Here is a 15773-nt window from a genome sequence, read left to right as displayed (position 1 = left end):
TACTTTTTAGATTTATTTCCCTCAGGATTTAGAGCGAGATAAAGAATAATAATAATAACAATGATAATGATGACAACAACAATAATAGTCACTAGCATTTATGTAGTGCTTTAAGTTTGCAAAGCAAGTATTGCTGCTGCTTTTTGTGAATGCTATGTCATTACTGAGCCTGCAGAGTTCATTCTTGTTTCATGCAAACTAGCCATGCCTCTCCTATCTTGTACTTATGAAACCATCACTTTCACCTATGTGAATAACTCTATCTGGGGAATGAGTGGCTATACGACTGGATATTTCGGGAGATTCTATATCATATCTTTCATACGTTCCCAGGAAAAACTACTGACCTCTCTGTTGGCTTTGTTAGGTTGGCAAAGTGCTGCTTTAGCATCCCTCAGCGTGGAGTCACCAATTATCACTATTTGTTTCTTCCCTTACCAAATAATCTCTCACTTTCTGTGTTTTCAAGGAACACTTCATTTTCCTGATAACCTGGAAAGTGAACAAATGTTCTTAAGCCCCTTTCTCTTCTCTTCTGGGAGGGAAGCCAAGCTGAACTTTGAGCATAGATAACAACTACTTGGCCCTGGCAGAAAGAAAAGCAACACCTACTTCAAAGAGCTCTCTATAAAATTCTTTCTTTTCACCATATTTTCCCCAGAATCAAGATCTTCAGTTCTTCCACTTTCTTGTAGCAACTACTGGAGGGTCCTCAATATGAAAACTGTTACTCCCTTTAACTCATTAGAACCCTGAGGGGCACATTCAACTTCATCCTCTCTCCCCTCCTTTCCCAGCTTAAATCCTTCAGTTTCAAAGCTCTCCAGATCTTCATCACACTTTCTCCTTTCCCTCAAGTCTTTCTCTCAACCTACCCTTTCATTATATAGGTACATGGGATAAGCCCCTAGCTAAGATGAAAATCAATGTTGCTTTTGGAGTCTATTTAAGATCCTACACTTCTTCAAAAATTTTGGTTCACCTTTAAAGTTTTGTTTGCTTCTTCTGGTTTGTTCCAAAGCCATTTATAGTCCCTGGATGAAAAGGCAATCCAAATAGCAAGTTACTGTTTTCTGTCATTGTTACTGTTGCTTCAGGTTTGAACTTGGCAGAATGAGGCTTCCTGTTTTGTTTAAAATCCATGACTTTAAAAGACCCATCAAAGAGATTCAGAAAGTTTCTTGGACTTTGAAATACAATATTTAAGAGATTTAACTGAGATACAAATTGAATATATTCATTTGAAAATAGTTACAAATAAAAAGGTAATCCCCAAAACATCAAGTTGAAAGATTTGTACACAATGTTTGTTCCCTTCTTGCATATAATAAAACACAATAATCTATTCTTGATTTATTTTTGTGTTTTTGGTTATTTTGACTGCAATTTCTTTTAGCCAAATAAGGACTAGTTTTTTGCAGGGAGAGTTGGAGGGAAGCATTGAGGTTCTAGCTGGATTGAATACTAAGTAAGGATCATACCTAATTACAGCTGCATGACAACAATCTCATTTTAAATCTAATGCATTACTGTTCAGTAACCTTTCCCTCTGATGCTTATCCCATTCAATTTAACTCACATTTCTATAAATCCCTCCAAAGGTTCTCTTAAAATTCAGCATTCTTAATATCCATTTCTTTTTCACTAGTTACTAATGAAACCTGACAAGACATTTTGTCTGTTCCATGATATTCTGAATTGTCATCACTACAAGTTAACTGCAATCTCCCAGTTTCTGAAAACTCAGTTAAAATTTGATCCCTTTGGGTTATCCTAGGAATTTGGGGTACTTTGCTGTCAGCCAGGGATTATAGATTCAAACAGATACCAGAAAGCAAGGTCACCAGTTTCTATAAAAATTCATTTCAGCCAATATCTGCTAAGTAGGCAAGGCATTATGTCTAGCAATAGGAAAACAAAGAGCAAATGAGACATGATCCTGGCCCACAAAGAACTTACTTATTCCAGAGGAATAAGATGGTCCTGCTCATGCATGTGCGTGTGCACACACACACCTACACACACACACACACACACACACACACACACATGACATAAGATGGAATGTGCTAAATACCAGATAGTAAATTCTATGACAAGCCTGAAATGAGAGCAATCACTTCCAGTAGAAGGAAGCAGGAAAGATACCTGGGAGGAACTGGTACCCCTGTTGGGCCTTGAGGGAAAGTGAGGAAGAAATAAAAGAAGTTACTGTTCACCATGGCTTTTACTTCAGAAAAGATGAAGAAGATTTAGGGCCCCTTAAGAGTATGAAAAATTTTATAAGTGATAAGTGAACTTTAATCAATCAGCATTTTAAAAAATAAATTGTAAAGACTGGGGAGAGTAAAGTTTATTGGATTGATTTAGGGTTGAAAGCTACCTATTGAGGAAGTAATCTAGTCCAATGCCTCACTTTAGAGATGAGAAAACTAAGAACTAAAGAGGTTAAGTGACTACCCAAGGGCAAGCAGATAGTAAGTAGCAGAGCTAGGATTTGAACTCAGGTCCTTTGACCCTAAATCCAAGGCTCTTTCCGATATACCAGAGAGAATATGAGAAGGAAAGTACTAAAGGGAAGACAGTTAGGAAGATAGAAGTAATATCCTATCAGCAGATAACAAAGAATCTACTTAGACAAAAACATGCAAAAAGGAAAAACATTTATTAACTCCTACTAAAGCTAAATATTGCTGGAAACTAAACTAAAACTAAATTAAAACTAAACTAAAAACTGGGAGATTGCAGTTAACTTGTAGTGATGACAATTCAGAATATCATGGAACCCATCCCTGCCCTTGCTGTTTTCTATCTCTAAGTCAGCTCTATCCACAGCAGGGAAAAACCCTCAAACCAAGGCATCCCAAGTCTATAACTGCCTGATATTTTGAATGATTCTCAAAAACAATGATGCTCCTTCAGATTATGCAGCTCTCACTTTCTCATTTGCCACACTTTCTCATTCTATGCTGTTTTTGTCTGTGTGTCCCTAAAGAGTCTCCCAGCAGGACCTCCCTACACACAGCAGACCTTCATTTGGTAGCAACACAGACAGGGGAAACTAAAACTATCCCATCTGAAGGAAGAGGACTTGGGTCTGAATTCTGATTCTATCACATTGTGCTACTTGGCTGACCTTGGGTTCAGCTTCTTCATCTGTAAAACAAATGGGTTGAACTCAATTAGGGGTATCAAATTTTCTGCCAGCAAAGAGACTGAAACCAGATTAAAAGGTAATTGGGAAATGTTTAACAAAATAAGTAAAAATACAAAACAATATAATGTTAACACATGTATTGCCTGAGTCCATATGTGTGCTGGAGTCAGCTCAATTGGCTCTAGAGAGTTGATTATTAAATTTTTAGTGTGAGCATTTATACTTTGGAAATCAATAAATGTCACACATAAGGGCTTGATTTATTGTTCATTTTCTAAATTTGGGGCAATTGGATGGCACAGTGTATAGAGTGCTAGAGTCAAGAAGACCTGAATTCAAATCCTGCCTCTGACACTTACTAGCTCTGTGACCCTGGGCAAATCAATTAGCCCCAATTTGCCTCAATTTCCTCATCTATAAAATGGGGATAAAGGAGCACTCACCTCCCCGGGTTGTTGTGAGAATCAAATGAAATAAAAATTATAAAGCACAGCCTCACACATGGTAAATGCTATATAAATGTTATCTATCACTATTTCTTGAGTGATGGAGAAATGTTAATAATGTAGATTAAAAATGTGTCTTGTGGTACACTTCCCTTCTCCCACCTCCCCAGAGCCAGCTGTTAAACATTTCTCAGTATACTCCTCCTCACAGACTTGTTGTGAGGAAAATACTTTGTAAAACAAAGTACTAAAGAAATGTGATCTATTACTATTTCATTCTTCTGCCTCTCCCAACTATAATCAGGAGCCAATGAACAATATTCTGCCTTCTCTTTAGGTGGTACCTTGCTGGCCCTGAAATGGGAGAATCCATGCCATTGTATTCTGCATTTGGAGATTCGTGGTCGCTCAGGCCACAACATAATTAGCCCTGCCCTCCCCACTGACTTCCTTAGCTTTGGTTCCACTGTCTAAATAAGGTGGGCTATAAATAATAATGATGAGCTAGCACCAACACTTATTGTTCAGAATGACTAAGAAAAATTACAAGTTGACATTATGAATTATTATATAAATGCTGTGTTCATTTAAAAGCCCAGACATGAAGGTGCCAGTTGGGTTCAGAGCAAGTCTCCCTCCCAGCACATAGTGCTAGAGGCTGACTGATGGCATTCTCATAAACTGCAAACTCATATCAAAAAACATTTGTGGGATTTTTTCAAGATAGAGTTTTCAGAAATAAAGGCAAGTTGTTGTTCCTTAAAAGAGATTAATTTTTTTTAAATGTCCCAAAGTTGCAAATGATAACAAACATCTCAACTAGCACCCACACACACATACCTGTGCAACTACTGGAAGGCAGAAACACCTGTTTGAGGAGGCATCTAGGAAGAAAAGAAAAAAAAACAAAAAACAAAAAGAACAAAAAACCCCTGGAGCTTACTGGCTCTGGTGCTAGAAGACCTGAATTATCATCTTGATTTTGACATTTACTAGCTACATGACCTTGAGTAAGTCACTGCGCTCTCTCTGTGGCTCAATTTCCCCTTCGTAAAACAAGGACTTTGGATTACATGATCTTCAGGGTCCTGCCTAACTAAAAACCCTTATTCCCTTCTCCAAATCACTCTGATCCTGTATCTTTTCAATAGTAAGTTAGACGTTTAGAATGAAATAGGAAAGGAAATAAACAAGCATTTATTAAGCACCCACTAAGTGCCAGGCAGTGCTAAGGACTTTACAAATCTTATCTCATTTGGTCCTCAGGACCCTGGAAGTAGGTGCTATTGTTATCCTATTTTACAGTTGAGCAAACTAAAGCAGATAGAGGCCAGATACAGCTACTAAGTATTCACGTTTGAACTCAGGTCTTCCTGACTGCAGGCCACCTAACTGAACAGTGCAGCAAGATTTGAGTCCTCCCTATATTCTGAAAGCAAGTAATGTAGATCTAGACTCACAAAGCCCCCAATTTCAGAGTAGGAAGCCTTCAGAGGCCATTTACTCCTAGATAAGAACACACCACCACCACCACCACCACCACCACCACCACCACTAAGCACTCCACAAGTGGTCACAGATCCTTTCCTCAGAGGCATCTTCTGAAAGGGAACCCACTTTGTGAGCCAGACCATTCCACATTTGGATAGCTCACCTCGTTAAGAAGTTTTCCCTTACATGAAGCTTTGTAAATTCTATTTCCACCGTTTGTCTTGTCTCTTTCCCCCTCTCTCCATTCACATGGCTACCACCCTTAAGTCCCCATGATCTTTCCCCTGGACTATTTCAATAGCTTCCTAATTGCACTTAGTCTCTCTTTCTAACCAACCCCTTCCAATACACCTTCCAGACAACTACCATATTGATATTTCTTTAAAGCACAAGTCTGACTGTGACATTCTTCTGCTCAAGAAGCTTTGGTGACTCCCTATTGCCTCTGAAAAAAATACAAACTCTGACCCCAAACTATTTTTCCAGACATATTTCGATTATTCCCCCTCCCCACCCTCACCTCCCAACTTCATGTATTCTACATACCAGTTCAAGGGGCTTACTTGCTGTTCTCCATACAAGAAAATCCATTTCCCACACAGATTGTCTGTCCCTCATGCCTAAGATGCCCTCTCTCCTCACCTCTGCCTCTTAGAAACCCTAGCTTCATTCAAGGCTCAGCTATAGTTCCACCTACTTGAGACCTTTCCTAATTTTCACAGTTGTTATCTCCACCAAATCCCCACCCCCCCAAAAAATTACCCTATGTTTATTTTACATATATTTTACATTTGCTTATCTTTGGTAATATTTCTTTCCCCCAGAAGAATATAAGCTCTTTGAGGGCAGGGATTGTAGTTGTTGTTCAGTAGTGTACAGCTCTTCATGACCCCATTTGGGATTTTCTTGGCAAAGATACTAGATTGGTTTACCATTTCCTTCTGCAGCTTATTTTTATGGATGAGGAAACTGAGGCAAACAGGGTTTAGTGACTTGTCCAGGGTCACACAGCTAGTAAGTATCTGAGGCCAGATTTAAACTCAGCAGACTCCAGACCTGGCATTCTATCCAGCTAGCCTGAGGGCAGAGATAGCTTTAATTTTTTTTTTCTTTGCATCCTTTAAGCCTAGTGTGTAATACCTGGTACATAGCAGGTGTTTAATAAATGCTGAATGAATTAAATTGACAATTAAATCTGACTCTCTTTTACTGCCACCTTTTACTCCTAATTCTGCCCTGGAGGGTGAACAAAGCTAATCCCTCTTCCATATGACAGCTTTTCCATATGAATCCAGTGATCTTCATTTCCCTCTAACTTTCATCCAATCCTGATAGCATGTGATCATGATCTTCGGACTTTATCAATCCACTCATCTCTCTGTATGCTCTCTAGCTTCTCAATATCCTCTCTAAAATATGCCTCCCAGAACTGAATATAATACTCCAGATGAGCTATGACTAGGATAGAGTACAGTGGCATTATTACCTCCCTCATTCTAGATACTACACCTTTTTTAATGCAGCTAAAGATGGAATTTGTTTGGGGCTGTCCCACTGTTGATCCATACTGTGATTTCCATCCACCAGATCTTTTTCAGACAAACTGCTTTCTAACCCTGCCTCTCCCATATTCAACTTGTAAAATTCATCTGTAAAAACCCAGGTGACTGGGTTAACATTAAGACTATATTCTATTTCTCTCTATTAAATGTCTTGTCTTTAAATTGTCATATATCTTACTCCTATTGAAGTCTGTGGAGATCTCTCATCTAACTCATGAGTTAGCAATTATTGCTCCTAATTTTGTGTCTTATGCAAATCTGTAAATATACCAACTATGCCACCTTCTTCCAAGTCATTAATAAAAATATTAACAGCACAAGACCAGGTAGAAATACCTGAATTACTCTACTACAGAGATATATCTAAGATGACATTAGGAATTAATGACTGGGTTCAACTATCCAACCATATCCAAATTCATCTAACTATAATCTAGTAGCCCATATTTCTCCATTTTAACCACAAGGATAATATGACAGACATTTTCAAATTCCTTGATAAAATCTTTATAAACCATAGCTACATCAATGACTTTATCACAACTACCATATCCATGAAGAAAAAAAGTTAGCCACCATCACCTGTTCTTGCTGAAGTGATGCTATTTCTTTATGATCCCAACTTCCTTTTCCTAAATAGTAATTCACCACATGCTAGAATTTTGCAAGAAATCAAAAGTGAAGCCCACTAGTCTAAATCTCAAAGGCTTCACTCTCTTCTCCTTTCTGAAAACTGGGACAACCATTACTTTCCCCAGTCCCGTATCCTTTTCCCCATTATTCATGATTGTTCAAATATCTATTGCTCAGCAATCATTCTTACTAGTTACTTCAGTACCCTGGGATGTACTTCCCTGCTGACAAACTATCAAGGGCAGTTAGGTGCTTTTACTGTCTCCCTACTTATCTTGCATTTCAACTCTTTATTAGCCATTTTTTGTGTTCTGTCCTTTCCAGTCCAAAGATCATTCTCCTTGGCAGGAAAAACAGATGCAAAATGGGCAGAAACAACTTAACCTTCTTTCCATTGTCCGTTGTTCATTGTCTAATCTCCCCCCAATTAGCATTCCATATTATTTTTTTTATCCTCTCTTGTCCTTAACTTTTCTAGGGGATTTCTTGGGATAGCTGGGGGTGGAGGGCCAGGCCTAGAGTTAGGAAGACCTGAGTTCAAATCCAACCTCAGACACTTAATAGCTGTGTGACCCACCCTGTTTGCCTGGTTTCCTCATCTGTAAAATGAGCTGGAGAAGGAAATGGCAAATCATTCCAGTATCTTTGCCAAGAAAACCCCTAATAGGTCACAAAGAGCTGTACACAACTCAATAACAACTCCTCAACTTTAGTGGCCCTGACACTATGCCACACTTTTGTATTCATTTTCCATTCCCTCACTTTTCTGTCTTCTCTATATGCCTCTTATAATTCTAAATTGTTCAACACTGATGTTTTTAAACCAGTTTCCCTTTTCTTCCACATCAGAATTGTTCTCCTTTGTGTCTTCCGAATTTCATTCTTGAAACCTCCAACCCATCCCTCCTGGGCTTACTACTCCTACACAATTTTAATCCATGGGATCTAACTATCTTTTCTCCAAAAGCTTTAATGACTGATCTCCAAACATTTAGGGTGGATATCAAACTATACCCAGATTTCCTTTCCTTCTGTTTTACAAATTTTTGGATGGAATGGCTACTTCCCCCCTCAAGGTCCTGTCATTTCTACTTCAGCAACTAATTCTTCCTCACTGATGAGAATCAAGACGGAATAGCTATTTCTTTTTTCGCCTCTTTTGAAGGATAAAATTATCATTAAGGTGAGCCAAGAAATCATTAGCTCTGCTTTTGGCAGAGAAAGACCTCCAGATGTACAGATAATTTAAGTCCCCTATCATTATTACTATATCATCCCTCTTTTCCAGGCTTGTGATCTATTTCCCAAACTCCTCATCTATTGCCTTTCTGTCCAGGTGTTCTGTAGTATACTACACAATATTACATATGTATATAATCTAAAGCCATAATGAAAAATATAAATCGGTGCAGGTAAATCAATTCTCTATAGTTACCATCTTTCTGATGACCACTGTCAGAAAAGTCACAGCAGGACTTTCATCTGTGAGCCAAGAGAATATGCTGATAAGAAATTCCTAAATGTCACAGACAATAAGGGAAGTGATGGTACAATCATGTTAAAGTTGAAGTATACTTTTAAAAGCCCAAGCTGTGTATAGCAGATTTGCAGTTTCATCTGCAATCCTCTTTAAGTTCTTTTGGAAATGTTCATATCTGTCAATAACTGTCAAGTTCAAGAAAAATTATTTTGAAGTCTTCTTATAGTCTACTTTCCTTTTTTTTCTCTCCAAGTCAACAGAGTTTTCATAAACTCCTGAAAATATGAAGAGAGAATGTTCAGGGATTCTGGACATGAATAAGATAAAAATCCTAGAAAATGCATATCTGTTTTCTGGCTTTCGTTTCCTCTTTATCCACCACTAACAAGAATTTTCCCTTGCATACAGTTGTTTGGAATTTTTTCTGTAAGAACTTGAGTTTATTTGAGTACTTCCAGATGGCAGGGTCATCTCCTCTATTACTTATCTCAAAGCTCTACACTGAAGTTGGGAATTGTGAGTTTGCTCTTTGTTCTAACTTTTCCACCTTCATAGACTTAAAATGAGGATTGTGTGTTGACCATATGCAGACCGTGGGAGTTCTGTAACTAGAGTCTTGTAAAGAATTGCTCTCTAGGAAGCCAAAAACAGCTTCCTTAACTGAAAGCTCTCCCTCTTCACCTTTACTTCTTGGAATGCCTACCTCCTATCAAGACCTAGCTCAAGTCCCACCTCCCACAGAAGACTTTTCTGATCCCATCAGGTGTCTATGTTCCTCCCCCAAAAAATATTTTTCATTTACACCATGTATATTTTGCATTAAATTATCTGTGTGGATGTTATTTTCCCCAAGTAGAATGTTTTGGTTTTGTCTTTGTACCCCTAGCACCAAACACAGTCCCAGGCAAATATTAATATTAGGTGAACTGAATTGAACCCTGAAGCCTTTTCCTCAAAGAGTTTTATATATCCTCTCTCTTCAGCCTAAACATGACTCCCTCCACAAGGTATCCTGAAATCACTCACCTGCCCCCCTCAGTTTCCACTGTCAATAAAATCCTCTTTCCTTTAATTCAACCATGGTAGAATCTGATGGGTTAAAGCAAAGATTATGCCTTAAATGTAACATAGTTTGATACTTTTGCACTTTATTTTTTCTTCAGTTTGTTTCCCTAATTCCTTAGTAAACCTTTTAACCCTGACTTTGTCTTTGTTGGATTAAGGAGAGGAAAATTGGCCAACACCCAGTCCCAAAGAAGGCAGATTTCCTTAGGGGTCAGGTTTAGATGGGTAGCAGCAGGAATATTCATGGAAGGGGGGGACTGAAATTCTGCAGTTAGAGCTGTACTCAATCTCCTACAGACAGTTATTTATTCCCACAGGTCTTCTGGCTACACAATAGGGGTTGAATCCCTAGACAGAGAAAAAGTAGAGAACTGGTGCCAGATAACAGTATTTTTTTAAAAAGGAGCATGCTCTAGTGGTAGAGAGCTGGACTTAGAATCAAGACAACCTGAGTCCAAGTCCTTCTAATATAGTGGATATGGAGGTAATCACATAACTCAAAGTACTCTGAACTGCTCTCAGACTACTATAAGGGGAGTTTCCCCACAAGGAGTTATCTATACCAATGAAATCACAAATTTAATGTAAAACACATAAGAAACTTAGGAAGAATTCCTCAATAAAAAGATTTCTTAAGAATAAGTTAAGCAAACATACATAATTTTGAGCATTAATCTTAAGATAAATTAATTGCCTATAGAACCCTGACCCTGGGGGGGGGGGGAATGATCTTTTGAATTTGTACAGCAAAAATCTCAAACCACAATCGTGAGATTTTTGAGGTCACTTTGTTTTCTTTGGTGCTTAATGTTCTTCAACTGAGTGGTTTCCTTAGATCTTGAATCTGCTGCACAACTTAGGGAGATTGCCCACTATCCAACTGTATCTTCAAGAAGGAAATAAGTAAAATAGCTGAATAGGTAGAAATAGCTTAATATGGGTCAACCTGCATCAGGACCATTCAACTCAATAAATAATTTATTATTATTAAACAAATTATTATTACTATATGCAAGGCACTGTGGTAGTCACTAGATTTAAAAAAAAAATCTCTAGTCCTCAATGGACTTACAGTCTACTTGGGGAGGGACATGAAGGAGGCAAAAGACAACACCTATATCAATAAATACAAGATAATTTGAAGTCATTAGAGCACTAAAACAACTTGTTGGTTCAAGAAAACCCTTACATACCAGGTGGCACTTGCACCAAGCTGTGGCATACAAGGTACTGGATTTGGGAGTCAGAAGCCAAGGGTTGAAACTCTACCTCAAATACTTACATGCTGGGCAAGTCAATCAATCTCTACTTTCCTCAGTTCTTCATCTGTTAAATGAAAGGGGTTAGACAAAATGGTCTCTAAACTTGCTTCCAATTCTAAATTTATGATCTTATGAGCCATGAAAGGAGCTAAGAATTCTAAGAGGTAATGGTGAGAAAAGAGTTCTGGGCATGGGGGTTAGTCTGTGCTCAGGTGCAGAAATCAGAGATGGAATACTGAATTCAGCAAACAGATCAATTGACTACTCCAGAAAACAGTATGTGAAAAGAGAATAATATGAAATGTGTCTTGAAAGGTAAATGTGAACCTGATGGGGGAAGAGGCAGTTTTAAATGTTGAGGTGAGGAGATTTAATTTTTTCCTAGAGGCAAAAGACAACCATTGAAGCTTCTTGAGCAAGAGAATGGCATGGTCTGAACTGTACCTTAGGAATATCAATTTGGCAGCTGTGCAGTAGATGGATTAGAATGAGAAGAGCCTAAAAGCAGGAGGAATCAATTTGTAGTTCATTGTATCAATCCCACTGCAAAGTAAATGAATTAGGACAGCAGGCACGTGAGTAGAGAAAAGGGAAAAGACCCAAGAGTATGGAAGTAGAATTGATGAGACTTGAGAATTGATTGGATATGGAAAGGGAAGGGAAGAGTCAAAGATAATTCCAAGGTTTTGAGTCTGAATGATTGGAAGAATGGTGATTGTACTCAAAAGAAATGGGGAAATTTAGAAGATGAGTCAAGTGTAGGAATTGGTGAAATGTATGTTGGAGTATCATATTACCACAATGGTTCCTTGTACTCCTGTTGACACTCTTCAGAGAATAGTTAATCTCCAAAACAGTAAACTAGAAAGAATTTCATTTCTTCCTTTGACAGCTATAACTTTACTCTTGTGCCTGCCTTACTGTTGAGATGATCACTTGTCAGAGGCAGCTAGATTGTGTGGTAGAGACAGCCTTGGGTCTGGACTCAGGAGGACCTGAGCTCAAATCTGGCCTCAGACTCTGTGATGCTGGGAAAGTCTCTTAACCCCTGTCTGATTCAGTTTTCTTAACTGTAAAATGGTGATCATGATACAGTGCTGTTGTGAGGATCAAATGAAATAATATTTGTAAAGCACTCATCATTTGTAAGGCTCAGTAAATGCTTATTTCCTCCCATCCTCATCTTTCTTCTTCTCAGCTCCTTCCTATTTGCCCAAAGTGAGAGTTATGGCAGTGAGAATAATTTAGATTATACCACATGAAACAGAGAGGGGTTGCCCTTGCCCATGAGGAGGAAAGCAGCATTACTTAGGAGCAAGAAATAATCTGGAGAATCTGGGTAAAATAAGGAGTGGCTCAAGAACATAATTACACAACCACCATTTCTCAGGCTTTAGCTAGTCTTTATTTCATCTCTCCTGGATCACTGAACCATATCACCCTAACCTATCTTTCCACGCAGGCTGCATGATGTAGTGAATAGAGTACTTGGATTGGAGAAAGAAAACCTGAGTTCAATGCCAATGATGTAACCCTGAGTAAGTCACTTAAACTCTTTGTGACTCAGACAACTTCTTAAGACCTATCTACTAAGATGGGATACAGTCAGTTTCCATTCCAGGAGTTACCCTATGCTACATAAATCAGATATTTCAGTATTCTACATTCTAACTAAAGTGAATTATTCTCCATCCCCATTTTTATTCTGAGCTCTCTGTCTCTCACATCTTTATTTTAATTCTAGGTGAGCCAGTGGGTAGAGCTCTGGGCTTGGAATCAGAAATACCTGAGTTCAAATATGGCCTCAGGTACTTCCTAGCTGTCTGACCTTGGGCAAGTCACTTTAGCTGTTTGTCTCAGTTTCTTCGACTGTAAAATGGGGTACCTACCTCCCATGGTGGTTGTGACAATCAAATGATATATTTATCAAATGCTTATCACAATGCCTGGCACTTATGATTATGATTGTGATTATTATAATTATTTTCTTTTCAATTTGATCTTAAATATCAACAAGTATAAATGTTTCAATATACAAACAGAAACAGGATTGTATGTGAAACTTTGAGTTTCCTTTACAGTTTTTAAAAGTGTATATGTTAAGTTTAACAAAGTAGTAACAAAACTGCCCTGCTTGTTTGAGTCCCTCTCTGGGCTTCCATCTGTTTTCTTCCTACTCTCCCTTCTTTGGGCTATTCTATATTTCTGGAATGTATTATTCCTTTGTGTGTTGAAAGCCTTCTTTTCCTTTAAGACAACTCAAAGTATCTCCTCCAGGAAGCCTTTCAGGCCTTGAATTTCTCAGAACACTTTGCCTAGATCTCTCCTTTGCACTTACCTCACTCTTGTGTCACAGTACTTGTGTATGTCTCTATTGAGCCATAAAGTCTTTGAGAGGAGAGCCTAAGTCCTAGCATTGTAGCCATATAAGCTAGTTAAAACACTGCTTTGCACATAGCAGGAATGTTCAGTGAATTACTGAATGAAATGGTGTAGATGTTGAGCCAATCGAGGGAGAGAGAGTAGCACAGGGGGCATCATTTTGTAATGGGGAGAAACTGTGCCTCATCTCCTCCAAACAGCCCACATTCATGTGCTGCATTGTAAGGTGGGTACTAGGCCTGTGCAACCCAGAAAAGTGGTGTGGCTCTTAGCAGGTTAATGATTCATAGAGCCATAGGGCTAGAACTAGAAGGGACCTCAGAGGTCTATTCAACTCCTTATTTTCAGAGGAGGAACAGGAGATCAGGGGCCACACAGAGAGCATTATCAATCATATTAAGATTTAGTTCAGTGGGACAGTATGGAAAGCTATCTTAAATGTACCACTTAAGATATAACAAACTGCCTATTGCTATAAATTACACACTGCATTTACATAGCTCCTGAGAGATAGATCATGAAAGTATCCTGCCCACCCTTTTTTTTTAGATGAGGAAACTGAGGCTCAAAAAGTACCTTGCCCAAGATATCACTGTAAAATGTTAGAAGAAGAGCCATTTCAATCTGGATGCCTACCTAGGTTCCCTGACTTCCACTCTAGCATCCTTTCCCCTCACCATGCTGACTCCAGTATGGTCTAAGCATTAGCTGACCTCTAACATCCCTTCCAGATCTAAATCTATTCCGATTGAAAAGAGAACTTCCCACCCTCCATATTTCTCAGGAAGGTACCCACTGGAAACACTCAGAGAAAGAAAATCTTTAGGAGAATGATGCAACGCCTACAAAAGCAAGCCCTGGCATTATGATGTATACTGGCAGATACATTCCTATGTAGGCAGGATATTTTTTTAATCCTCGCCCCTCCTCTACTCCTCCCCTCCTCCCCCCACCCCCAAGCCCTCCAAACCACGACTCCAGAAAGTTCTACAGGACCACTGACCCACCGGGTGGTCACTAACTTCTCCCCAAGTGGCTGAGTGGAACTTCTCCAATTTGGTGGGCAGCACTGCCCGGGCTCTCATCTGAGCCTGAGTCACGTCCGAGAATTCTTTGGGCCTTTAAGAGGAGAAGGGCCCCAGCGCTGGCAGCTCTGCACCGCTCAGGGCAGAGCTGTGGGACGGCCAGCCAAGCAAGGGTCAAGTGGAGGCGCGCAGTGCCCACCCTGGGGAGGGTGAGGGCACCAAGGCTCGCGAGGCGCGGGCCGCTCTCTTCAGCCGCAGCATTTCCCTGGCCCAAGCTCGCCACCTCCCTACCTGGGCACGCCCTGGAGTAGTCGAAGCAGCAGTCCCCAGTGAGCCGACACGCTTGGTCACAATAGCACGTCCCATAGACCCTGTCCAGCCTCCAGCCCCGGCCGAAACAGGTGGGGTCCCGCCCAGGGCAGCACCGCCCCACTTCTGAGCAGCCCGCTTGAGCCCCGGCCCAAAGGCGCGCCAGTCCCCAGAGTGCCATCCAAAGGGCACCCGGGAGGGTCGGCATCGCGAAGGCTTCTCCCCGCCCGAAGGCAGCAGCGATGGGAACAGGCGCAAAAGAGGCGGCGACGAGGACTTGACTTGGTCCCCAGGGAGAGTGAGCCGACTCGTCTGAGAAGAGGGTGGAGGAGGCGGCCCCCAAACCGCCACAGAGGCAAGGCGCTCCCCCCCCGCCCTCCTGCCAGCCCCCGCCCTTCTCGGACGCAGCCCCTCCCCATCTGCCGCTGCCCTTGGCGTTCAAGGGACCTCACCGCCCGCGCCTCCCGCATTGGGAGGACCAAGCGGGGGGACCCCGCCAGAACACTGGCCCGGTTAGAAAAGAGGGGTGCCAAATTCGTCCCTTTCCCTGATTCTGGCCCCTCTCAGAGCAGCTGGCCCTTTATCTACCTCTTTTCCTAACTCTACTCCCCATTGCAAGGAAGGAGCCAGAAAGCCGCTCCCCGCTGTGCTCTCCTCCCACCCTTTCTCTACTCCCAATTTGGGCTGCCCCCAGGGCAGGGAGCGCACTAACCGGAAGGAGACCCCGCTCTGAGGGGCAGCAGGTGGAGAGGCACCCTCGTGGCCCAGTGAGTCCTAATGGGCGGGGGGGACTGTCCACAGGCACCTGTAGTCCCTGCGTCTTTGGCAAGGCTCATTGTACAAAGCCATTACAACCAAGTCTGAATGCCCAGGACTAATGGGGGGCGGGGGAGGTTCAGGAATTAGTGGTAATTCTGACACCTAAGTTCACGTATCCTCAGGAGCACAGTCACTGACTGCC

At 40.8% G+C, this 15773-nt stretch overlaps 1 protein-coding gene across 1 annotated transcript in view; it reads right to left on the bottom strand.

Moving 5' to 3' along the window:
* SBSPON (somatomedin B and thrombospondin type 1 domain containing) overlaps positions 1-15166 on the bottom strand; it is a 56206-nt gene extending 41040 nt beyond the window's left edge. Inside the window, exon 1 of the mRNA XM_020971050.1 lies at positions 14795-15166. Coding sequence (XP_020826709.1) covers positions 14795-15020 — 226 coding nt within the window. The 5' untranslated portion in view covers positions 15021-15166. The remainder of the gene's footprint in view (positions 1-14794) is intronic.
* Positions 15167-15773: the final 607 nt, after the last annotated feature.

The sequence above is a fragment of the Phascolarctos cinereus genome, unplaced genomic scaffold (assembly GCF_003287225.1).
Source record: "Phascolarctos cinereus isolate Bilbo 61053 unplaced genomic scaffold, phaCin_HiC Scaffold_4;HRSCAF=312, whole genome shotgun sequence".
NCBI lineage: Eukaryota > Metazoa > Chordata > Mammalia > Diprotodontia > Phascolarctidae > Phascolarctos > Phascolarctos cinereus.
Note: the sequence above shows the minus strand (reverse complement) of the source record. Positions and strands in the feature narration are given on the sequence as shown.